This window comes from Choloepus didactylus, chromosome 18 (genome assembly GCF_015220235.1).
Source record: "Choloepus didactylus isolate mChoDid1 chromosome 18, mChoDid1.pri, whole genome shotgun sequence".
In the NCBI taxonomy this organism is placed as follows: domain Eukaryota; kingdom Metazoa; phylum Chordata; class Mammalia; order Pilosa; family Megalonychidae; genus Choloepus; species Choloepus didactylus.
Genome location: NC_051324.1, coordinates 45,091,038 through 45,116,171, shown reverse-complemented (window position 1 = coordinate 45,116,171; position 25,134 = coordinate 45,091,038). Strand labels below are relative to the sequence as shown.

At 46.1% G+C, this 25,134-nt stretch overlaps 2 protein-coding genes and 1 pseudogene across 6 annotated transcripts in view; 2 read left to right on the top strand and 1 right to left on the bottom strand.

The window, feature by feature from the left end:
* ABCC3 (ATP binding cassette subfamily C member 3) overlaps window positions 1-8,614 on the top strand; it is a 49,603-nt gene extending 40,989 nt beyond the window's left edge. For 2 of the 4 annotated variants that reach the window (XM_037808435.1, XM_037808438.1), the window contains 5 exons: window positions 256-402; window positions 565-723; window positions 1,294-1,460; window positions 3,856-4,050; window positions 7,972-8,614. In XM_037808435.1, coding sequence (XP_037664363.1) covers window positions 256-402; window positions 565-723; window positions 1,294-1,460; window positions 3,856-4,050; window positions 7,972-8,110 — 807 coding nt within the window. In that variant the 3' untranslated portion in view covers window positions 8,111-8,614. Of the gene's footprint in view, window positions 1-255; window positions 403-564; window positions 724-1,293; window positions 1,461-3,855; window positions 4,051-6,588; window positions 7,120-7,971 lie in introns of those variants that run through there. The other 2 variants (XM_037808437.1, XM_037808436.1) reach the window with 2 other exon arrangements.
* ANKRD40 (ankyrin repeat domain 40) lies at window positions 8,611-19,671 on the bottom strand. 2 transcript variants are annotated; one of them, XM_037808442.1, is made up of 6 exons: window positions 19,514-19,671; window positions 14,668-14,816; window positions 13,831-14,313; window positions 11,784-11,965; window positions 11,055-11,108; window positions 8,611-10,184 (listed from the first exon to the last, which is right to left on the bottom strand). In XM_037808442.1, exons 1-6 carry the CDS (start codon window positions 19,645-19,647, stop codon window positions 10,140-10,142), a joined length of 1,047 nt encoding a protein of 348 aa, XP_037664370.1. In that variant the 5' UTR covers window positions 19,648-19,671; the 3' UTR covers window positions 8,611-10,139. The 2 variants fall into 2 exon arrangements, with proteins under 2 accessions (XP_037664370.1, XP_037664369.1); XM_037808441.1 differs by lacking the exon at window positions 8,611-10,184 and having other exon boundaries at window positions 10,191-11,108.
* Window positions 19,672-24,102: 4,431 nt separating this feature from the next.
* LOC119514738 lies at window positions 24,103-25,078 on the top strand (annotated as a pseudogene).
* The last annotated feature ends 56 nt before the right edge of the window (window positions 25,079-25,134 follow it).

Here is a 25,134-nt window from a genome sequence, read left to right as displayed (position 1 = left end):
CCTCAGGGACCCAGGACACAGGAGAGGTGGGAGGGGACAGGAGAGGGAAGTTCCGGAGCAGGTGCTGTGAGAAATAAAGTCCCAGGTAAAGAATTCGTGGAGCAGCAAAGCTAGGCTGGCCAGGGCCCTCCCTCAGGAACCACCATAGGTGAGGAGTGAAGGGGCCTGGGAGAGAGGGAGGCTGGAAAGTGGGAGAGGGCCAGATTGTGGGAACGGGACCCCCCTGCAGCACAGCCCATCTGCCCCTCTGCCCAGGCTCCCTGGGTGATTGAGGGCAGCTGCCCCCCGGAGGGCTGGCCCCAGCATGGTGAAGTGGAGTTCCGGAATTACTCGGTGCGCTACCGGCCGGGCCTGGAGCTGGTGCTGAAGGACCTGAGCCTGCGCGTGCACGGTGGCGAGAAGGTGCAAGTGGGTGGGGTGCCCGGGGATGGGGACGTGGCCGCTCGTGGGGAGCAGGGGTCTTTGAGACAGCAGGTGCCTCTGCTAGGCCTTTTGGGGGGAGTTGGAGAGACGCCCCTCCTTCCCCGGCTTCCCTGTGACAGCCCCCTTCCTGGCACCCTCCAGGTGGGGATCGTGGGCCGCACCGGGGCTGGCAAGTCGTCCATGACCCTCTGCCTGTTCCGCATCCTGGAGGCAGCAGAGGGTGAAATCTACATCGACGGCCTCAACGTGGCCCAGATTGGACTCCATGACCTGCGTTCTCGGCTGACCATCATCCCCCAGGTAAGAGCCTGGCGTGGGCTGGCCCCACTGACAGCTGACCCTGGAGGCAGGCCCCACCCCTGCTCTGTAGCTTGGGGACAGAGGTTGGAACCTCTGTCTCAGAGGCTGAGGGGCGGGGAGCAGGGAGCACAGCCACAAAGGAACCCCAGCAGTCACAGATCTGGAAGGGGCCGGCGTACCCTGGCCCAGTCAGGCCGCGCTGCCATAAGTGGGGCCCAACCCCTGACCACCCTGTAAGACATCTGTCCTGGTCTCCTTATTCCACAGCTCTGAATTACATTTCACTTTTTCCGGCTCCTCTGGGGTATTTTTTCTGCCGACTGAACATTTTGGAGTCAGATTAGGGGCTCTGGTTCCTGCTTAACGGAGGATTTTGTGATTAGCAAAGCTGAGGTTTATCACTGCCCTGCAGACAATTTTTCTGTCTCCTTGGCTGCTGCCTGGGTTCTGCAGGGCAGAGGACAGGGTGGGAAAGCTGTGACCTCAGTCCCTCTCTTTTTTCCTGGCCCTGTGGCCTCTGGAAACTTTCAGCCTTGAGCTGCCACCTCTGAGGCCTTGTTGTGTCCCCAGGACCCCATCCTGTTCTCGGGGACCCTGCGCATGAACCTGGACCCCTTCAGCAACTACTCAGAGGAGGACATGTGGCAGGCCCTGGAGCTGTCCAACCTGCGCACGTTTGTGAGCTCCCAGCCGGCAGGCCTTGACTTCCAGTGCTCCGAGGGTGGGGAGAATCTCAGGTAATCTCAGGGAGAGGGCGGGTCAGAGACAGCAGCAGCCCTTGCAGGGACTGGGGACTGGGGACTGCCCGAGGGTGTGGCATCACCTGATACAGAGTCAGGCTGGGTCGCCTTTCCCTCCCCGCCTCCATCTGGGCTGGGAGCATGAGCACACTGTGTGTGCAGGTACGGTGAGCTGCTTGGCTGACTCTTCCCAGGAGCCCCAGATGTGGGCCACAATTCCACCTCACAGATGAGGAAACTGAGGCTCAGAGGATAAGGGGCTTGGCCAAAGTCACATAGCTAGGAGATTCCAACGCCCTGTACAGTCACATCGTGTGAGGTTTCAATGCCATGCTTGGCCTGGAGAAGGGATTCTGGACGACACCTGTGTATCAGGTGAAAGGACAGACTAGCCTACAGTGCTGAGAGAAAATCACAGGGGGATGCAATCTGGCCTGTAGTTAGGAGTGGCTGGCAACACCTCAGATTTGGTATCCCAGTCTTTAGGCTGTCCATCAGGGAGGGCCAGGAGGCACTTTATCGTGAGTGTTGAGACTGTTAGCTGTGTGATTTGGAGCAAGTTGCTTAACCTTTCTGTGCCTCCTTTTTCTTCCTTCTAAAATAGGCATAATAGCACTGTGCTGTCCAAAAATAATATAATGCAAGTCATATGTATACATCATTTGTTTCTAGTAGTCAAGTTAAAAAAAGTAAAAAGTGAATTTTAAAAGCATATTTTATTTAACTCAATATATCTAAAAAATTATCATTTCAACAAGTAATTGATATAAAAATTATTAATGAGATACTTTGCATTCTTTTTTTTTCATACTATTTTAAATCCAGTGTGTATTTTACATTTAACAGCTCTTTTCAATTCAGGCTCGGCACATTCAAGTGCCCAGTTGCCACCACATGTGGCCAGTGGCTGCTGTATTGGACACACCAAGTCTTAGGGTCATTGTATGAAATGGAAAGCTTAGCCTGGCTAACCCTCCTGTTAAATGTTAGCTATTCTTCCTTCTATTATTTTTATACTCAGTCCATAACCCTGGACCTGATCCAGATGTCAAAAAAATTTTTCTTTTTACATCTGCTCAGTGCTTTAACAGAGTTCGAAGCACTTTGGCCTCCATTATCTTGTTTAATACCACTGCAGTCCTGTGGGCTAGAAATGAAGTTCAGAGATATGAAATTATTTGCCCAAAGCTTCTCAGCTAGCGAAGGGGCAGTGTAGGGACTCAGGGAAGTAGGGGCTTTTGCCCAAACCTCTCCTTGCTTCCTCGTAGCCGTCTCCCTCACCCAGGCAGCCAGTGGCACTCCATCACCACCCTAGGTGGCCCTTTAAGGCTGAAGGTGTGTTTTAATTGGATTTCACTTACATAACTGCTTTAGGGGTGGCTGGTGGACAGGCATGGGCTCTCCATTGCTGTTTTCCGGTCTGCTCTCCTATCCCCGCTTGCTCCTTGGCTATCAGAACCTGCCCCCCCCGCCACACACACACACACACACATACGCACCCCCAACAGGATCTGAGACAGAAATTAGCTCCCCTCCTCCCTCACTGAGCTTGTAGCCACTTCAAGAAAAACCAGTATCCTGGGTCAGTCCAACCATAAATCAGCCCTGATTCTATCTGGCGGCTCATTTCTGCTGCCAAGATCTTCATTAGTTGTGGGAATGGGCCAGAGATGGAGCCTGGCCTTCAGTCCAGCTCTGGTGACTCACTCCTTTGGGAAGGGCTGAGGTATTTGTCCTTGGGTGTGGAGGGGCGGCAGTCTCTGTGGTTGGGAACACAGTCTCCCTTTGTCCGCTGGCTCTGGCTCCCAAGGTAAGAGTTTGAAGGTATGCATCCTGTCCCTCCTCCACCCCCACCCCCCCAGTGACTAGGCGAATTCCCAGGATCCTCTCTTGACCTACCCTTCCTTGTCCCCACAGGAGCCCTGGCCTGTACTCCCCATGGCAATGGGAAATGACTATCTGAATTATATTAGGCACAGCAACATAGTGAAGGGAGGCTTATATGCAAATACCCAGGAGCAGACATTTAAGCATGTTCTTACTAAGGTGTAAATGACTGATAGGGTGCAGCAGAGAAATCTCACAGGACTAGTTGAACAAGGATGGGGGTAAGTACAGAAAGAGAAGGCTGGAGGTGCAAGAGAGAGACTGGGGGTCTTCACAATCTTGTTGGCCACGAGCTTTACCCCCAGGGTCCCTCATCACCCCTGTGGTACCCAGACACCACTCTGGATTTCTGGAGGGTGGGGCTGTTGCAGAAATAGGAGCAGTTAGACAGAAAGCCAGTCCTGGACTGTTGGGAAGAAGTGGAAACAGAAATGGGTTGGAGATTGAGGGCTGGAGGCAGGCCAGGGGGGCACCAGGCTGGAGATGCCTGCCTTTCCCCTTCCAGCGTCGGCCAGCGGCAGCTCGTGTGCCTGGCCCGAGCCCTGCTCCGCAAGAGCCGCATCCTGATTTTAGACGAGGCCACGGCCGCCATCGATCTGGAGACTGACGACCTCATCCAGGCCACCATTCGCACCCAGTTTGAGACCTGCACCGTGCTGACCATCGCACACCGGCTCAACACCATCATGGACTACACCAGGTGGCGGGCTTGCCTGGGGCCTGGGCAGGGGAAGGGCTGTCTGGGAATGGGAGACCTGGCGGGGCTGTCGAGGGCAGGGGGGACAGAGTGTGGTTTCTGAATTATGGATAACGGATAGAACAGAGTGGGGTTGCCTGGCACGGGGTGGGGGGATGCACAGTGACATTTTCTGGTGCACGGGACACTTTGGGGTAGCAAAGTGTGAGGAAGAAGTGCCTGGGGCTCCTCACACACAGGCCACCTCCATCCTGCTTCCTGTTAATGCTGTGAGGGAAGGAGAGGAGCCTTGCTGTGGACCATCTCTCCCAAGCACCTGCTTAGGGAGGCCTTGCAGGCCCATCACTTGGTTTGGCCTCCCCAGCTGCCTGGGAGGTGGGCGTGGCTGTACCGCCTCCTGGATGGGGCAGCAGCTCAGGAAGGCGTGTGATGCTCTGGTGGGCAGGATCCAGCACGTGTTTCCTGACAGCACCATGAGGAGCTGATGGCCGCAGGGTGGAGGGGATGGGGGGGATGGGCTGTATCTGGAGTCAGAGGCCTGAGCCCAGGCCCAGCCCGCAGCCCAGCCAATTGTCCTGTGACCTCAGGGCACAATGTGAAAGGAGTCAATGAGTTAATGTCCTTAAGTGCAGGTGATCACGGAAAAGGTTAGTCTCCTTTCCAGCCCCTTCCCTGTCCCCTCACTGTAATTCTCCCTGGTACTGCGTCTTCAGAGGATTAGGGAAGTGGCCTTGCCCTGGGAATCTTATGGCTTCCTTGGGGAGGCAGGCCATTCAGCTAAAAGGAAAACCTGTGACCTGTTCTCTCCTTGTGCCAGATGCCAAGGAGTGGTACAGATGACGAGGGGAGGGGGCTAGGGGGCTCAGAGGCCTCAGGGAAGTGTGCTGACACTGGCCTGGCAGGCTGGCTCCCTTAGAGACCCTGGGGGTAGGAGCTCTGAGCCCAGAGGAGGTGGCAGGAGGCTTGAAGAAGTCTCTGTTGAAGGAGAATGGTGGTAATACATCACCAGGCTTTCCTTTATCCAATAAAAATGCCAGGTGGTAGGGGATAGATAGCTTTGGACAAGGCAGTAGGTGAGACTTTGTCCCTTCCATGGAAGGGTCCTTATATGGCCAGAAGGACCTTGGGAGCCAAGCCAAGAATGCCTGACCCTATCTACCCTCTGTTCCAACCCCACCCACCCCATCCACATCCAGGGCCCCACTGGGAGGAGAGAGGGTGGCTGGGTAGCATTTGGCCCTCGGTACAGACCAGGGACAGGGCTGGGACTGAGAGGATCTGTTCGAGGCCTAACTAAAAATGATTCATTCACCAGCAGTGTGGGAAGCTCAGCTCAGACTTGCCTTGGGGTTTGGGAGTTCATGCACTCCAGTGGGACAGGCAGAAATTAATCTAATAATCACACCAGTGAACATGTAATGAGAGCTCACAGGAAAGAAGCAGGGGTCCATGTATGTGTAGGCAGAGGAAGCAAACCCACACAGGGTGACCAAGGCCAGCTGGACCCTAAAGGATATGTAGGAATTGGGGGCAGGGTTAGGCAGGGAGCTGAAACTCTCAGGCAGAGGATGCAACACGTGCAAAGGCCCTGAGCCAGATCACATGAGGCTGGAGTGTAGAGGGCAAAAGGAGCAGTGGAACCAGATGACGGGGAGAGGGGGCAGGCCCCACCATGCTGGACTTTGAGGACCACGGTAAAGCATTCAGTCCTTACCCTAAGAGCAATGGAAAGCCATTGAAGACCTTCTCTGGGGGTTAGGGGAAAAGTGGGCAGCAGTTTCCCGGGTTCCAATTTGGGCAGTAGCCAGGTAGTAATGTCCACAGAAGCATACCTTCTCGGGACATGTTTCCAGAAGCCCAGTAGGTGGGGAGTCAGAGAGAGTGGTCTACCCCCTCCCACCAAGGGGCATCTCTCTAGGCTTGGGAGAGTCCTTTCCCCTGCTGCCCAACGCTGGCAGAGCAGGCCTGTTAGCCCTCCCTGCCCCAGGAACACCCTGCATTTGGTTGGCAGAAGATTCTAATCCCAGGCCCAAGCCTGACTGAGGAGGGGGAGGGGGATCCACTGTCAGCAGCAGCCTGCTATGGATTCGCAGCCGCAGTCCCAGATTCCAGTGTCAGGCTTCACTGCAGCCCGGTATCCCGCTGCGTGCCTTTGTGAGCTGGCACAAAGCAGATGGAAGTGCACAGGTCCCAGCGTGCTAGTCCATGGCTCCCTGCCCACAGCCCGCCCAAAGTCCTAAGAACGTGATGAGGGGAAGGGCTCATTAGGGAAAGTTTTCAGAGCCCCAACCAGCAGAGATGAATAGGACCTGGTGTTTGATCCCAGAAACTGCCTCATCTGCCAGGGGAGTCAAGGGAGCAGCTAAAATAACCAGTCTTGCAAGTGTGCACATGTGGAGTATTGGCTGTGTTGGGTTGCTTGACTGAAGTGGATGGGTTGGCAACTCACTGCAGGGCTTAGCAGTACCCAGAAGGGCAGGGCTGGACTGCATGGCCAGGTCTGAGGTGATGGAGACCTGACAACTTCTCTTCTTTGGCTAGGGTCCTAGTACTGGACAAAGGGACGGTAGCTGAATTTGATTCGCCAAGCAACCTTATTGCAGCTAGAGGCATCTTCTACGGGATGGCCAGAGACGCTGGACTTGCCTAAAATATATTCCTGGGATTTCATCAGGAAGGGAAAAGACAACAAATATGTCTGTAAAATGGGCTTGATGGCAAACACTGAGGGCAATTGTTAGATTTTGCCCTGGAAGAACTGTACTAAATGGTTTAGACAAGGAAGTGAGGCCCCGTGGGCGGATGGTGTGCCTGAGCTCACAGCTGGTTGGAGTCCCCAAGTCTCCTGGTTCCCAGTGGAGTGTTCTCAATCATTTCATGATCCCGTCCCCCTATGCTTTTTCATATTTTCTACTTTAAAGTATTTTTTTAAAGTAAGGTCCTTTTTTTCCCTCCTGGAAAAGAAAACTGCAGAGCCAGGCTGTCCCTAGGAACTGAGTCCTGTACTCTGGGGTTCTGGCCTGAATCTATTAAAAATGGAGCACTGAAGAAATAAAGCTGTGGTCAACAATATCTACACACCAAAAGAGCTTTTGTTCACATGGTTTGGAGATTAGGACTTTTAGGGGAGGCAGAAAGGAACAGGGAGATATGGAGAAGGTAGACTTTACACATAGCTCTGTGGCTGCAGTTATCTGAAAACTTCGGTTGCTAGAGCTTTTGGCTGGAAATACTGTCTTCACAGCCAAAACTCACTGGGTAACTGCCAGTAGTTCCTGCTCTGCTGTGCAGACACTGTAAAAAGGTGAGAAATCAAGCCCCTGAAATCTGACCCAAGGCCTCTTGGAAAAGCTGGTGTGAACACCATGTTTGTCATCCCTCGGGCCTCTCGTTTCTCTAGGGGCTGAAAAGTACATGGTGTTTTATGTCCCTGTTCCTTTAGAAGTCTGTTCCAGAGGGGCCCCCATTGCCATGGAGGCCTCCCAATTGGTCATCTTCCTCAGTCCAGCCGAAGCCAAATGTGCAAGCACAGAGAAGCCCAGAGGCTGCCACCAGCCCTGCCAAACAGTCCCAGGCTGGTAGACGAGATGGGAGGGGTGAATTAAATTTACTTTCTTGGGCAGACCAGTGAAGTTTTTCTGTAGGTCAGAGGTGACCTGGCACAAGGTCTCTTAGATGTGGGATGGATTGCTTCTCTTTGTTACCTTACTAAGTTTTAAGGTCTGCTATATATCTCTCTCATTTCCTGTACCTTTTATTTTTGTTACCATGTAACTTGTTTGTGGGTGATAGCTTTTTCCACCCTAAATGGTTTGCAGAAGGTGTGGAAATGGCACCTTTGATCTGGTTTTCTATATGCTCTGGGTTGGCCTGTGCTGCAAGACCATTTATTAAAGGTTAATCACATTTTTTTTTTTTTGGCAGGCTGTTTCTGCCCAGGATGTTTTATGAGTATATGGAAGAAGACTTCCATCCTTATGATAAAGCATGTATGAAAGCACAAATGCCCAAATTATTCTGCCTCTCCCTGGTGCTAAGAAAAGGTCTCTGCTATGCTCTCTGATTTATTAGGCCAATTTGGCATGATGTCTGCTGTGTGAGACTCTAGCTGCCCTTAACCAACAGAAATGCAGATTCATTCAGCATCATTCTCAGTTAAAGATCTGAAGGTGTGAGGCTGTATTTCCTTTTCTGTGCTGGGAGTTTGCTTCTAAGCTTATTGAGGCTCTGACAGGAGCTGACAGCCCAAAGGAGAGGCTCAGTTGTGTAGAGTAAATAGGATAATCAAAAACTGTGGTTAATAGGGGATGACCTCCATCTAGCTGGCTCAGCTACTCTGGGGAAATGAAGCCAACTGCTGTGAACTGGGAGGAAAGACGCCACACAAAATCTCTCTCTCTAGGTGCCACTGACAGGCTGTGAGGGCTGCAGCCACAGCGGGATGAGGAGGCTCAGGTGGAGAATGGGCCCTTTGATTCTTCCTCCAGAGCTGCTTGTCCCTGAGACTGTCTTGTGATTTGTGTAATGCCGTTTAGGAGACCAAAATTAAAGAATATGGGCCTAGTCAGTTAATATTTAATTTTAATAATACTTGTTATGTTTGAACAGTCAGCAATGCGTAAAGAAAAAATCTTCAGTGAACGTTTACACACAGTGTGAACACATGCTTTAAATATGCAGTGGAGGAGGGGTGAATTCAGTTAACAAAGCTAAAAAAAAAAATCCTTGTTATAAATTACACAAAGCATATAAAAATATTTCTCTGAATGCATAGATTAAGACTTTAAACTCACCTACCAGCAACTGCGCAGCGTTAGCCCGCTGCCATCTGCAGGAGTCAGACAACAGAGGACTTTTAACAGAGGTGCAAGCCCAGGGGAGGGCAGGGCCACATCAGACCCACCCGAGAGACACCAAACCTTGCTTGTGGCTTCCACACCTGGGAAAAGCCCTGGTTGGATGCGGCTACTCCTCTGTAGGCCGACTCCCAGCCAGGGGCCTCCACCATTTGTGGGAGTTTCTCATTAATCTGGCTGGCTGAGAGAGTTTCAACCCCAGTAATTTAGATGTGAATTAATACTGAATTTATTCCCTCCAGGACAGAACCAGCCTTAATTGTACCAGTAAAGTGTTAACTTTTTTCCAAAACAAAGACCAAAAAGGAGTTAGTTTATCTAGATACACTGGCTTCTGATTGGTTGAAACACAAGAAGGTTTCATCCTTAAAGCATTACAGAGAAAGGGTTGCTAAGTAACCTTTACTCTGCTATGCAAACCTTCTGTACAAGGGTGACTAAGTCACCATCAGTAATTGGTGGAATACAAGTAAGTCACTAAACAGAGCAACTCCATGAAGTTGGCCTTGAAAAACACCTCATCCTCCTTTCAGCCTTTAGGCAGCAGCAGGAGACCATTATCTTAGCACGACATCCTCTTCCTTTGACATCTTCGGCATGTTCTCACTCAGTTGTAGTGTCCCAGTAAAATTAAGTTAACACAGTTAGGAGTTAAGTTTCTTTGGAAACCAGAGGCACTATGGGGAAAAAGCTTCTTGAGACAGCAGGGATGTTCTTCAACAGCTGGCTTCGAACCCCTGCTCTCCTGTGTGTCCACGTGTGCTAGTTCTCATTTCTAAAGTTAAGCTGTTTGTTTCAATAAGACAGTGGCTTTTCTTTCAACACTAATGACACTGAAGGAAAGGAAAATAATCCCTAATGCATTCTTTAAAGAAATTATGCCATGCTCAAGAGTTTAATCAGGGTTTGTCTTTTTGTTTTTGTTTGTTTGTTTCCCATTTACTTCAGAACAAAGTCTGGTAGACTCTTGATTGGCTTTGTTAAGTAGATTGGTGGTGGGGATCCCTAAGATCAAACAATTCATTTATAAAAGCAACAGATTCCAGAGTTGTGTAAAAATCCTAATAATTTCAAAATAACCTTTATCTTTGATACAAAAATAAAGATGCTAACTCCTTTAGCTCAGTTTCCCACAGTACCCTTTAAAATAGCAACAGATTCAGTCTCAAAAATTGCTTTTCATTTCTAGTGGAAAATGAAAGTGGAGAACATGGGCCAGCAATGTTTGTGCTCTTCTCAGATGGTGCACTTAAACATGTGGACGACAGGAATCACTTCAGAGTAAAAAAAAAAGAAAAAGAAAAAGCAGTTGCTCTTTTAGAAAGCATCAGAGAGCCCTCTAGTGAGCAGGAAGGGGAATTAATGCAGAGATGACTGTCTAGGCAATGGCAGACTAGGGACAGTGAAGCAGTCATGAGTGTTTACAAAGGAAAAGTGGGGGAGGCGATGCTCTTTTGGCTAACAGCGTATTTACAATTAGGTAACTGTTATTCTTAAGTACTTTTAACCTGAGTAACATAAATGTTATATGAAATCTCACAGCTACTAGTCACACTAAAATTCATTTATCCAGTACCTGTGCTTTCCCCAATTTTCCTCCCTCATTAGTTCACATTTCAGGAGAGTTGTGGACATGCAACACCAAGGAAAGTGCATCCCAGCCCTTCAGGTGCACTGTCAACAGGAGTGGCTAGAAACAGGCTCTGCTCTCTCTCATCTCCTGCTTCGACAACTCTCTTCTATCCTACACACAAAACACACTGGATATAGAGTCTTCGGCTTCTGCCTCTCTAGACCACTTCTCAGCTGCTCAGAGCTTCAAGCGATAGGTTTATTGTGCACCAAGAGGCTTGGAAGAGTGGCACCACTGCTTGGGGGTCAGGGGCTTCCTACCTTGGCAGACGGTGTTAGTGTATACTACGCAATGGCACCACGGGCCCTTCCAGGCCTCCAAGGCAGAAGTGTAGGATACTAGCCTTGACTTAGATCAATGGCTTGTCCTTGGCCCAGAGGTGACACGCACTGTCACAATACTCAGTGGTAAAAGTCCCTGCTGCATTAGTAAGTTAGTTTTGAAGCTCTCCTGTTATAGCAAGGCCTTTCAGTCAGTGTGGATGCAGCATTTCTGAAGAGAAAATTATTTTCACTTATCATTAGAACCAGTTCCAGCTCTTGGAAATCTTGGAGTCGAGCAACATCTTTGTCCTAAAACAAAAATAGGTGAAACAGATTAAGAGGAACCATTTATCTCCACATGTTTGGTGTGTTGTGTTGATACCAATATCTTGGCTCATTTTGAGACCTGGATGGAAAAAATAATCCTTGTGGCAGGAATAAGTCAGTGATAGAGCAGGAAGGTCCCCAGGGGCAGGAGCTGGGTTGGAGTGGTGGAAGTCCTTACCAGAGCTGCTACACGGTGTGAACACCTCCCACAGAGAGGCACTGCAAGCACCAGTTTTCTTCCAGTGCTCTAAAAAGCCAGAAGCCTGATAAGCTGGGTGTTAACAGAACCCCTGGGAGGACTGCGCCAGAATCTACGGCGCGCTGTAATTTCACTTGGCCCTTGTCTTGTAAAACACAAGACACCTCTAATAGTGCACTAAGGTAATCCTTACAGATCACTACCAAAACAGCTGAAAATAGGTACATGTGCATGGTAATTCACAAAATTCTCTCTGACATCCTACAACTCTCAAAAAGACATCAGGATCTCCATAGTCCCAGAGAGGGAAAGAAATGTGATTACATTTGAAAAACTACCCTTTGCTCCTTTTCTATCCTTGTTTCATTTCTTCCACAATGACTCATATAACCAAGAAGGAAGCTGGATATTTTCCAAACGCAAAAAACAACCACTCATGCTTAACATACGTTTCTTACCTTTCTTAACAGAGTATTGGGTAACTTTCTGATCTTCTCCACTTGATCTGGATTAACCCCCAGCTCACAGCAACTCACTCTGAGCAATTCTTGGTAGGTGAGCTCCTGTCGGTCCAGTTCAATTTCAATGAAATCATTTTCTCGAACTGATGGGTTTTGAATCCTTACCTTAAGTACCAGCTCTAGAAAAAAGGAGGGAAACATTACTGAATGATTCAGGCAGAGTACATCCCATGTAATTTAAGATCTTTTCTAGAAGACGGTTACTCTTAATCCTGTCCTATGGCAAAGGCCTAGAGACAACCAAGCACTGTCACAGGATTTGCCCAGGCCCAATTCTGGCTCTGCTGGGGAAGTTTCCTGCAGAGTCTTTACTGCATCTAAGATTGTGGTACACAATCTAAAAGGGTGGGCCAGGCTCTCCAACTGTGTAGAAGGAAAATTAGTTCTGCTGCTGGAGCTGAGGAGGTAAAGGCTTAAATATGGGTTTGGGTATTAATCTACACATAAGCAGGAAAAGGAGAAGAGAGTTGGAAAGAAGGCCTGGGCAAGATATGGTACATGAGTTACTCTAAGAAGATTTAACAATTGTGGCTCTAAAGGTGCTTATGAAATATGAAACTCCTTACAATAAACAGCAAAAGCAAAAAGATAAGCTACTAATAGAAATTAAAGTCTTAGTATGATTCAGATAGAGTAGTCCTTAATAAAAGAAGGGTTCTTGGCTCTGGGTATAAATAAACACTATTATTCATGGATCTGAGAACTAAGCAGTCTGCCCCTATATCCTGAGCCTGATTATCAAACGGCCCAAGCTGGGCATCTATGATCTTTCAGTGGTATTGTTTTGCTCCTAATATGGGAAGTGCTCATAGCATTCCTGGGCCAGTGTTACCAGCATCTGTAATAGAAGCTCTTCCAAAACAGAAAGTGAGGGAGTTGCATACATGGAAATAGGAAGAAAGAATAACACCAGACTATACCCTGTAGTGTTAGCCTGGAATTGGAGGTATCAGAACTCATTTTAAGACAGATATAGATAAAGAGATATAAAAATACAGATATATGTGTATATATAAACATACGAATATATTTGTGTGTTTGATTGCTTATTTCTTTCTTTCTTGGCTCTGTTCTTTGAGAGGGTCTAGGAGAAATGACACACCTGTAGCAATGAACATACCTGGCACCTGTGTGTCAGTTTCTGAATACCATTCCCCACCAAAAAGAACCAGGACTCCTTTGAGAAATGGCTGGTTCCCAGGCTAGGGCATAGAAAGTTATACTATGAGCCTAGAACATCTTGCTGTACCAGAAAGTAAGGAAGTGCTCAAGGATGATGGAGGCACATCAAAGGGACACAAGGGTTAGCATGAAGGGGCTCCCACTGGCCAAATCTAGGATAATTTGAAGATCAAAATAATAACAGTAATGGATTATAACCCACTGCATAAAATAAGAACCTATACTGATATAAATGGGGGAAAGGGCAAGCTCTTCTTTACAGTGGAATACCAACAAATAAATACAGAAGGAATGACAGAAAATCACATTCTACAAAATAACTGACTGGATAAATGATAAAGGCTGAAGAAATGTTCCAGATTCAAGGAGACTAAAACATGACAACTAAATGCAATGTGTGATCCTGGATTACATCCTAGGCAGGGGATGGGGTGCATGAGGATAACTACAAAGGGTATTGTTGAGACAATTAACAAAATTTAAATACGGACCATGGATCAGAAAATAGTATTATATCAAGGCCACATTTCCTGAATTTGATAATTATACTGTGCTTATATAAGAGAATTCCTTCTTCTTAGGAAACACCTACTTAAGTAGTTGGGGTAAAAGGGCAAAAGGTAAACAATTTGTGAATCTGAATAAAGGGAGTTCCTTATACCAGTCTTGCAACTTTTCTGTAGGTTTGAAATTATATACCACCACCACCACCCACCCACCCCCAAAAAAACAACCCCCAAAACAGTAAGTAAAGCCTTAGACCCCTAGACACTGTCTGGCCCATTTGCTGTTGAGAATTTACCTTGCATATTAAACGGAAATGCTCCGGTGAAGAAAAATGGCTGGAATGCTGGCACAGGTCCTGCATATGTCCCATTTTGAGGCTCCAGAGACACTGGTGGCTTGGACGGGACGGAAGAGAAGAGGGAGCGGCTCTGACTCACTGGTGGCTGACAAACAGGACCTGGTTTTGTGCTTTCTGGTGTTCTGAGTATGGCAGAGGGGGCAGACAAATCACCGTTCTGAACCAGAGCCAAGGAGCTGTGGTCCTGTGGAAAGGCCCCTAGAAGGGGGGGTTCCCCAGGCAGGAGCGCTGGAGGCAAGCCATCTACAGGCGGTGATGCGGGAGGTGTGGAGGGGCCCCCATTCTGCAGCTGGGCTGAATCCTCTGCCACGGGGGTGTATGTAAAAGGGAAGGCTGGGTTGGCCAAATAGTTGGGAACAAAGGGCAGTTCTGACTCCTTCTTCAGCTGGGGGAGGGTGTCATCATCATCATCATCTTCCACTTAAAAAGAAGAAACACAGAACATTGATATAGCTCTTTAAAAATTACAAAGAAAAGACTGTCTTGTAGAAGCTGGTGTCCTTTGGTCAAAGTGCCAAAGACACTCCATGTTTACAGCCTCCTGTGGTCAGAAAAGAATATTTCACTGGATTTATGATTATCATTTTTATTATTGTCTTCAACTTTATAGATAAAAAATAAAACCTTTGAGGCTGACCTTCCCATAAACAAGTTGGAGTCACCCTCTTGGCACAATGATCAGCTTTTAGAAATAAGCTGGTTGTTTGACAGGCATCAAGAATGCAGCCACAAGACAGTTTGACAAAATCAAGAGTTGCCCCAACACAGACTCACCTCCCATAATCTTCCTGATTTCTCTCCTTGATGTTAACTGGACTGGTGTTTCTCCCTTTGAGGTAAGAATCTCTTTGTCAGCTCCTGATCTTAACAAGTAAGAGACGACTTGACCATGATTGCGTTTACATGCCCAGTGTAGACAGGTCCTGCCCAGAAGAAGACAAACATGATTTAAAAAGAAGAGTGGTGATTTGGGTTTTCAAATTCTAAACATTAGTAAATAAATACATACGTGCCTGTTAGGAGTTCAGCTAGAACCAGGAAACCAGGCTGGTAATCTCAACTTTTTTTTTTTCCACAAATTTTTTCCACAAATATTTAGTATGCTTAAATTTTATTTTTAAATTTCTTTTCTGACCCCTGGGAAAAACTAGTTTGTCCTGGGAGCTTTAATTTCAATTTCAATGGCTTCCAGGAGGCTGGCTGGCTAACTGGACAACTCCAGTGATACTGCAGAGTGTAACTCCGTTGGTCTTGCTCATTATATTGTCCTAGACCCTTTAAATTTTATTTTTATATTGCCACATTCCTTCTTAGGGACTATGGAAACTCGCTTCATATGCATCAAATGCCATCTGACTACTAAACATTATCAGGCTGACAACCATGTCTTACCTGGAGCTCGCTCTGCCACTTAAATCGTTATTACTACAGTAGATGGCTCTGTCTGAATCTCACGTCCTCCCTCTTTTCCTCCTTATTTTTCATTTCTCCATTAACAAACAAACAGACAAACAAAAAAAACAAAACTCTCCAAATTTCCATTTTTAAGAAAGTTGACTTCCCTAGTTCTCTCCAAATCATACGGCACTGCACACATACTTAATTTCTAAGGCACTTTAAAAAAAGGTACATCAACAACGAAATTTTTTTGAGAACAGGCTCTGCTAATGTAGCACTCACTTAAGTAAACCTAATTATTTAATATTGTACACATAGGAAGGGATTATGTACATGCCGAAGGGCTATTATTTTAATACTACCTAGAAATGTAATTAGCATGCTGACAAAAACTCCATCTTAACAGAAATTGAAAGATTCAGAGCTTCTAAATTCATCCCCCGTTGCCAAAGCCGAATGTATATTATGGAAAATACTTTCTCCCCCCTGTTTTCAAATGTCCTCGTTCACCAACTCTCTAATTGAACTGAGATAAATATCTTCGGAGTTTATAGCCAAATACAAATATAGTGATGAACAGAACATATGTTCAATAGTGAGGCTTAGGTCACAACTCTGGGAAGCATAATCATCTAGAAAGTTTACTTGGTTCCAGGAAAAGCCTGAGCACTCACATCCACCCCGCTCTCCACCAGTTTCTTTACAAAAAGCTAGCTTGGCTGACTGGCTAGTAGTAAATCCACTGATGTTTCAGAGTGACATTCTATACTATCGTTCATTAGAATTAAGATTATCTAGGTGCTATTAAAGTCACTCTGTGCTCTGACAAAAGGACTGCCAGTTTAAGAACAAGGAGAGAGTCGAGCTAGACTGCTCATGAAGATGAAAGAAATGTCTGCTTGGCATGGACCAGGTGCTTAATTAGTGCTTGCTGAATGGGTGAACTAAAGTCAAGGTGGACATCACTTGGAGTAGAAGGATCCAATACATTCTTGATCTGGGGCAAACTGCAGCTTTGAGTGTGTTTGTGGGTGGATGCCTGTGGCACAGACTTGAAAAGTGAATAATTATAATGATAAGTGAGCACTCAAAAATGAATGGAGCATGATGAGAAAAATATGCTCCCTTTTGGAAACAAAGTGCTCACTTGCTGCCAGTAAATCACTTGCTCCTGGCAGGTTTGAAAGTGAAAGAGGTAATTTACTGCCAGTGGGCCTGAGAGACTCTGGGACAAACCAACCAGCTAAAGCATCACCATGTAAAGTGGGGGTAAGTCAACGCAGCATGTCCCCCACAGCCCAGCACTCTTAGGGTCATCCTTTACAGTACAGAGCTGTGTGGCCCTGGGCAGTCGTAACTCAGAGCAGCCAGGCACTATTTTCAACTTTTTCTTGAATCATTACACATGTTCTATAAAGCCAATGAGTATGCATGGCACTTGAATTACAATTGATGTGGGAACTCTTTATCTTTGAATTTTAATTCTTTCAGCTTTAAATTTGTAGTCAGAATGTCCTATTAGGGCTGGGAAGTATTTCAGACCAGAAGCACTGGGCATCTTTCATCTATGCTGAAAGTGTGGCTACTGAGCAACCAAGAATTGAAAACAGTCACCATTCTGTTTTTCTTTGCTAGAGTGTAAGTTTTCTGAGGGTAACCTTTATGCCCCAGTACCCAAAACATTGCTTAACAATAATGATAGCGGTTAACAGAGACATAATATAATGCATTACATGCTGGACATCGTTCTAAGTGCTTTACGTGTATTAATTCATTTAATCCTCAAACAACCCATGAGGTAAGTGCTATTTTCCATATTCCCCCATTTTACAGATGAGGAAACTAAGGCAGTAAGCAAATAAATAAGTAAAGCATATAGTATGCTAGGTGGTGATTAAGTTTTACAGGGATAATAAAGGCAGGAAAGGAATCAGAGGATGCCAGAGGTTGGGGAGTGGCATGGTGTAGTTTTAAATTGAGGGCCAAGGAAAGGTCTCAGCAAGAAGGTGAAAGCTAAGCAAAGACCTGAAGAAGGTGAGGGAGCAAAACATCTGGTACCTAGGGAAAAACATTTTAGAGGGAAGAGAAAATGCAAAGGCCTCGAATGAGGATTGTGCCTGGTATTCCAGGAAAAGCAAGGAGGCCAGTACAGCAGAAGGAAGTGAGCCAGGGGGCAAGTCCCAAGAGATGAGGCATAAAGAGGGGAAAAGAAATTGTAGGACACTGTAGGCCTTACTGGAGTGAGATGGGGGCCATTAGAGTTTTGAGCAGAGTGAAACGATCTGGTATATTTTAAGTCAGGATCCCTTGAAAAGACTCTAGGGTATATGGTAGAGGCAAGGAGACTAGTCAGGAGGCTACTGCAATAATCCAAGGGAGAGAATGATGGTGGCTTACAGCAGTAGAACTAGTGAGAAGAGGTCAGATTCTGACTAAGCTGAAGGTGTACCTGGAAAGATTAGCTTACTGATTGGATGTGGGGTACAAAGGAAAGAGGAGGCAAGGCAGAGCCCAGGTTTTTGGCCTGAGCATCTGAAAGGAAGAGGGTGCCATTAGCCGAGATGGGGAGGAGGTTTGGGGTACAAGAGAGATGACAGGAGATCAGGAGTTCAAGCGTGGACGTGCCTATTTGAGATGCCCAATTAAATCTATGAGAAGACTCTTCAGGTTACTTTAAATTCAACTTATATTTACTGAGCACCTATTACATGGCAGGCATTGTGGTTAAGAGGGTAGGTTCTGGGTTCATTTCCCAGCTCCACTAGTTACTGTAACCTCTATGACCTTGGGAAAATTACTTAGCCTTCCTGGGTAAGATGAGTTTCCTTATCTGTAAAATGGAGAGACTAACAATAGCTATGTCCCCAAGTAGTTGTGGATGAGATAACAGACATACAGTGCTTAGAACCATGCCTGTGCTACGGAACAAGCTATTAAATGTTATCTATTAATATTATACTTCATCTCCTTATAAGCTCACAACCCTTTTGTGACATAATTGGAAAAGGAAGCGACTCCAGAAAGGTCGCATAACTAGGCAGGGATGGAGAACCTGCTGCAGCCAACACCAAGGCTCCTTCCTCTACACAACACTGCCTCCTAGCAGTAAAACAGTAATTCACATATTGTGGGCCACAGAACCACCTCAGAAAAGGTCCACACATCCAACAGTAAGCTTGTTTGCACTTTTAAACAAGAGGCAGTGTCCTGTTTTCCTAGCTTTCAGGACAGTCACCAAGGCTATTTTCTTAAGGAAAAGAAGTAGGTTTGTGAGGAAGTCAGGAAACCTTGGGTCTGGTCTGGCTATCACATAAACAAGTTGTGTAACCTGGGGTAAGTTACTCTGAGGTTGAACCCATCTCCAGTGTCCCTTTCTGTTCCAAATGTATGATTCTACTTCAAAAATAAAACATTTGCAAGCTCTCTTTAACACTAAACTAGGAAAATAGGCTGGTTAAGCATTACCTAAATCAAATGAAAATTCAAAATTTAAATGCAAAGAGGGTGGCCTAATGATTTGACCACCAGTACATCTCATGGAGTCTCCTTATTTAATCCGGAGGACTCAACCTGCAAGCAGGCAACTGAAGCCTTGCATCAAATTTTGTATTTGAAATTGTAATAAGAAAATACAGCAGAATGCTCCATAGGATAAACAAATGAATCTTCTGGCAGCTGTCAACAGGCAGCTGTAGGCAGCAGCAAATCACTGCAATGAGACAACAGAGAAGCAGAATAGCGATGCACGTGATTTTCTTTCTGGTCTTGGGTAATGAAATAGTGCTCATTTATATAAGATTCGTATTTGCAAAGCTGCTTATGCTTTTAGCTCTGCACGGATGTTTTCTTCAGAAGCACCTACGGCAAAATAACTCAACACTCGAACTGGGATGCGCTCCAGCGCGTATTAGATAGTCGCTGAGAACCATACCCTCCAGCACCGTCCTGGCCAAGTTAGCCCGGGAAAGCCGGGGAAGGCCGGGACGCCGAGGTCAGGGTGGGCGCTGCCAGGGAGGACCACGTGGGCCGGGATTTGGGCAAATCGCGTTCCTGACTACACGGAGCAGACGGACTAGGGCTGGCCTCGAAACCTCTGAGGCCCGAGGCGCCAAGCCTCGCCGTAGCCTGACTTCCAGGGACAGCACTGGGCTGAGGCCGCGGCCGATCGCCCGCGCCCCAGGCGGGCTGCTCTGACCCTAGGCCTCCCCCACTCCCCACTTACCAGCCGTTGACCTCATTTTGGGAGTTCACATCCACCCCGCTCTCCACCAGTTTCTGCACCTCCCGAATGTCCCCCAAGGCCGCGGCCTCCCGCAGCCTCTCCTGCTGCTCCTTCTGCTCTAGGAGGGCGCTCATCTTCCCCTCGACCCCAGGCCCCAGCCCGCCCGCCCCGCCCGGGGCCTGTCAACGCCGCCGCCGCGGCCCGCTCCTGGCCATGGGGAGGGAGCACGGAGTTCGCCCGCCCTGCTCGCGCCCGGCCCAGGGCTTCTGCTCCCTCCCGCGGGCCGCTCGCGACTCCCCGCTGCTACCCGCCCGCAGGCCGAGGCCTCTTCCCGGGCCGCGCTTCCCGAAAGCCGGCTCCGGGGGACCCGATTCAGTGTGACAACTCTGACCCAGATATTTTCCGTTCCTACCCTCGGCCCCGGCGCCCGGGCGAGTTGTTTATGTAACTGCTGCACAATATTATTTGCAGTGATTCATTGACTATTTTTAGAACTCCCCACCCCGCAGCTTCAAGGGAAGAGGACTGACACATGGAAGGAGAAGAAAGCATGTTTGAAAGCCAGAAAAGCCTTATCCTCCGGCTCAGGCTGTTTACCAGGCATTGAAAATAATAGGTGGAAAAAAAAAATGAAAATAAAATAATTGGTGGCTTTTGGGCTTTGTTTTATTTTGTTTTGTTTGCCAGTTTGTTTGGCTCTTTTTCGTTATCTGAGCCAACCCTTGCCCAGCAGGATGGGGAAATGGGCTGAAAACGATCCTACTATAACATGCCCATTATTGCAGAGATAGATTACACTGTTCTTTCTTCTTTTGATAGTGCTTGAGGCCATTCAGTTAGAATATTTATTTCCATGTGTTTTTTTTGTTTTACATCTCATTTTAAACAGGGATTTCTTTTAACTTGGCTTTCTGGAAAAGTATCTATAGTGTGCTCACAGTCTATAAGCAGTAATTTATTACTGCTTACAAATCATAATTAATCACTCTTCATGCAGGCCATGGAAGAAAAAAGAAAGGAAAAACACCATGATGCTTTGGAGTTATCCTGGTCCTCATTCCAGAAGCTCCCAGAAGAGCTATGGTGTGTATTTAAAAAGCATTTGCCTGACTCCTTGCCTAATCAATCTAATGAGGCTCAGGGGCTGGCTTGGCCCGTTTTACTACCCAGTGGGAGGAAAAAAACATTGTTTTGCTAAGCCTGGTGCCTTGGATAGATCTCCAGCATGGCACAGGATGGAATTTTGCAGATGGGGTCAGGAGGATTAAGGAAATAACCCTGGGGAGAAGGGGAGGAGGGGAGGAAGGCCTGAACAAAGGGAAGAGATGAAATAGGAAGGAACAAAATTTAGGCATTGGCTTTTCATTTTCATCTCTTGGGGCTGCCCAGGGTATGCACACCAAATATCTTTCTTGCTACTGTTTAAGAAAAACCCATGACTGTTTGTTTATTATGATACTGTAATTCACACATGACAGAGTGCACACCAGGTGGTGATGAATATAAACTGACAACACATTTAAATTAACCCCCATGACAAATTGTGTCTCTGAGCTTACCTTTTTATTTTCCCCAATTTGAAATTTAATTCTCAGATCCAGTGTTTACTCCATCTAAAGCTGATGATATTCATGTCACTGGAATTGGGCCCTACAACACAATCTGAGTGACAAGGGAGTGATAGCCTTTTTTTTTTTTTTAGCAGTTAACTGTTAGTACTGACTGCACCTCAAAGTCTGTGAGCTCTCTTTGAGTTTATTTTCCAAATTTCCCTTCCTTAAAAGGATTATAATATGTGCCCTACAAAAACTATTTAATCAGTGAATATTATTAATATCTTCTTAAACTCAACCTCTGATTATCTCTAACTCCAATCTCCTGCTTGTTATCCTCAAATAAAAAAATAAAAAACAAAAACAATCTCCACAAACAAAACCTTTAATTCTGGCCATAAATGAATGCACCCTGTTGGCTATCCTATCACTCATGTTCACCTACAGTTTGCCTTGTCTCTAAGGGAATTATCTAACTCATTGGGTGCATTAAGAATGCACTGCTTGCCTGACACTGTTCCAGGCACTTGGGATGCTACTGCAAACAAATCAGACTTCCTGACTTCAAAAAGCACTCAGTCTAGTGGGGGAGACTGACAAGACAAACAATATAGAATGTGATAAGTATTACAATAGAAGCAGTATGGCACGTGGCAAAATGGTTGTGAGCATGCAGATTGAAGGCAGACTGCCTGGGTTTGCATCCCAGCTTTGTAAGTCATGTAAGCTTGGGTGAGCTAATCTTCCCATGCCTCAATTTTTGCATCTGCAAAATAGGGATAATGACGATAACGCCTACTTTGCCAGACTGTCCTATGGATGGAAAAAATTAATACCTATAAAGCCTGGACATGGTAAACATGCAATGGATTGTAGGTTCAAGTCAGGGCAGAGAATGTGATAGAATGGGAGGACAGAAGTAGTCAAAAAACAAGGATAATACCCGATTTTCTGTCTAGGTGGATAGTGGTGCCATTTACTGAGATTTGGGACGGAGGATGAAGAGCAAGTCTGAGGTGCAGTGATGAATTCAGTTTTGAATCTGATGAAGGGAGCTTTCTGAGGACCTTTAACTACTACTACTACTATCTACTAGCACCAGCATTTACTTATTGCAAGGCACTGCACTAAATGCTATATATGAATTACTTCATTTAATCCTCACACAATCTCACAAGGTAGGACAATCATTACCTGACACAGAGAGGTAACTTGCCCACTGCTATACCGCTTAGTGAATGGTAGAACAAGGCTTTGAACTCAAGCACTCCGACTCCAGAGCTTGTGCTTTATTTTCTGATTTTCATTTAAGTGGACATGCCCAGTAAACAACTGTATGTATGAGTGTGATGCTCAGGAAGGGCCGGTGGTTTAGATTTCAGTCATCAGCAAAAGGTGCTAGCTGGAGTCATGAGAGTGGAAGTGATGATCCTAGGAGGGAGCACTGGGAGAAGAGCGCCAAAGACAAAACCCTGAAGAACACCCAACATTTTAATGCATGACGGAAGAGGAGAAATCCTCAAATGAGACTGAAGAAGAGCAGCTGGAATAGTAGGAAGAAAACCAAAAGAGTAGGAGGGTTTGGAGATGAGGGAGAGATCCAAAGCTCAAATGCTCAGAAAGAGCAAGAAAGAAAAGGAGTGATAAGTATACCATGGATTTGGACACATGGAGCTTGCTGGTGACCTTGAAAAGGGAAGTTGCAGTGAAGTGGTGGGGATGATAGCCAGACTGTAATGGGTGAGGAGTGAACAGGAGCTACCTCCCACACTATATGCTCTGCTAGAATCTGGGAATACAAAAATGAATAAGAAATGGCACTTGATCTAAAGGAGTCCCTCATTCTAAAAGAAGAGACTGATGGTTTGCAATTATCATGTGACAAACCCAATAATGTGCAAGAATGTTTAAGATAAAATGGTGGCACAAAGAAGAGAGTAAGTAGTTGTCTGTGGCAGGTGGAGAAGGGGAGAAGGGGAGGGAAGGATCACTGAGGCAGCAAGTGGATGGAGGATGGAGCAGTAGGGGCCACAATGGAGGCTGAGAAGCATTAGAAGACCTGTAGTAACTGTGGCTTCCTTTCCATTAGTCACGTGTGTGGAATGACCATTGGCTGATAGGAATGCTTTCCTTCCCATCATTAGGAATCAGCCAACTAATAAAAACAATTAAAAAAATTATCTGTAAAGTAGGCATTGTGATCTGTTATAAAGACTACCTTTACCCCTGGCTCCCCCAATGTCCAACAGAGAGTCGGACATGGATGACACTGGAGCTGAATGAATTTATAAAGGATGAATGAATGAATTCTTTTCTACTGTGGTAATACACACTAACCTGTGTATTCCTTAGGAAAAGGAGATTTGTAGAGTAAGACAGACCTACTGTGTGACTAGGTCAGAAGCTCTTGCCTCTGTGATGCAAATTCATTTAGATTTTCCTTTCAAGACTGAATTGTCCCTTTTTTTGGTTACATTTTTGTCTCGCATAACCAGGAGCTCCGTTAAGAAACCTGTCTTTTTTATATCTTTGTTTTACCAACCATTAACCCAGTTACAGAGCACAAACAACATTCAAGTTTGTGGAAAAAATGAGAGAATTAGATTAAAAAAATTAGTGAGCATAAGTTGTAACTCTGCAATCAGGTTTTGTAAGTCCTGTGGTTCATGATGTATACTTTTTATTTTTGGTAGTGGCCGTGGTGAGCCTTCAATAAAAACTTCATTGAGAAATTAAGCAATCATTAGCCAGGAACTCCTTCATCTCACCACTAAATCTACAAACTTAGTTGTAACTTTTTCTTCTTTCTTGTTTCAGTAGAGAAAGGATCCCTTCTCCTAGCAAAGGTCAATAGTTCCAAATATGGCCTGGAGCCCACCTCCTTACCTTCTTAAAAACTTTAGCTATCCCCTTCTTTCATCTTCCATCTCTTCCTCTCTATGGAATCATTTCCAACATTACACAAACTCTAATTTCCCATCTTAAAAAAGCCTCCCTACGAGGTATCCTGGCGGGCGGCCCTGCGGCCGCGTTTGAATGGCCCTGAGTGGGGCCGCCCCGTGTCCCCGGGATCCTCCAGGCTGCCGGGCCCGGGTCATCGTCAGCCCAAGGACTGATCAGAGGCGCCGCGGTCCTGTGAGGCGCAGGTATTTAAGAGATTTCGGTATCTGAAACCCAAAATTTTAAAAAACATAACTTTTGTAATATTGAGGATTGTTCCATTGATCTTCCTAGCAAAAGGATCTCTAATTTCACTAATAAGAACAGGAAGGTTAAGAAATCTCCAAAACAGCTGGCTGCTTACATAAAAAGAGCAGTTGGACAAGCTGTGAAAAACCCAGGTAAACTACATAAGGTGATCTATGGCAGAAAGTTCATCATCCTTTTCCAAGTCCTTGTTACAGAAAAAATACAGTCCCCTGTGACACGGCAAATAAAGAAAATGAAGTGGCTTGTACCGGCCACCTGCCTGAAAAATTACGCCTTGATAGTCGAACATATTTGGTTAACTCCAGTGATTCTGGTTCTTCACAGACAGAAAGCCCATTATCAAAATATATGGGTTTTTACTGAGGTTTCTCAGGACCATGAAACAATGGCACAAGTTCTGTTCAGCTGGAATTTGAAACTGAATGTAGCTTTAACTTTCCTGGAGGAAGAGAGGTATAAGTGAACTTATAGCCTATTTGGTGAGGACAGAAGATCTCGGAGTTGTGGTGGATTGCCTTCCCGTGCTCACCAATAGTTTACAAGAAGAAAAACAATACATATATAACTGTTGCCTCTAGTAAAATCACTACTTAAAAGCAAATTTGAAGAATATGTAATAGTTGGTTGAAACTAGCTTCAAGCAGTTATAAAAAGGTGGTCATCAGAACTAGCATCCAAAACAGAAATTATAAATGATGAAAATATTCAGGTTTTAAAACAACAGTTAAGTGGATCGTGGGGATAGGAAAACCATCTTACATTCTTTTCAGTTCTTATGTCCTGCATCATACTGAGTAAATAGCTTCTTGGTAAATCCTAAAAAAAAAAAAAAAGTCTTTCTAGACTATATCTCCTTTG

Excerpts from the sequence above, each read along its gene's own strand:
- ANKRD40 (XM_037808441.1), bottom strand. The coding sequence starts at position 19,647 with ATGAGCGCCCTCCTAGAGCAGAAGGAGCAGCAGGAGAGGCTGCGGGAG. Across the intron at positions 14,314-14,667 it reads AATCAGGAAGATTATGGGAG|TGGAAGATGATGATGATGAT; the intron begins GTGAGTCTGTGT and ends CTTCTTTTTAAG. Across the intron at positions 11,966-13,830 it reads ATTTCCGTTTAATATGCAAG|AGCTGGTACTTAAGGTAAGG; the intron begins GTAAATTCTCAA and ends CCTTTTTTCTAG.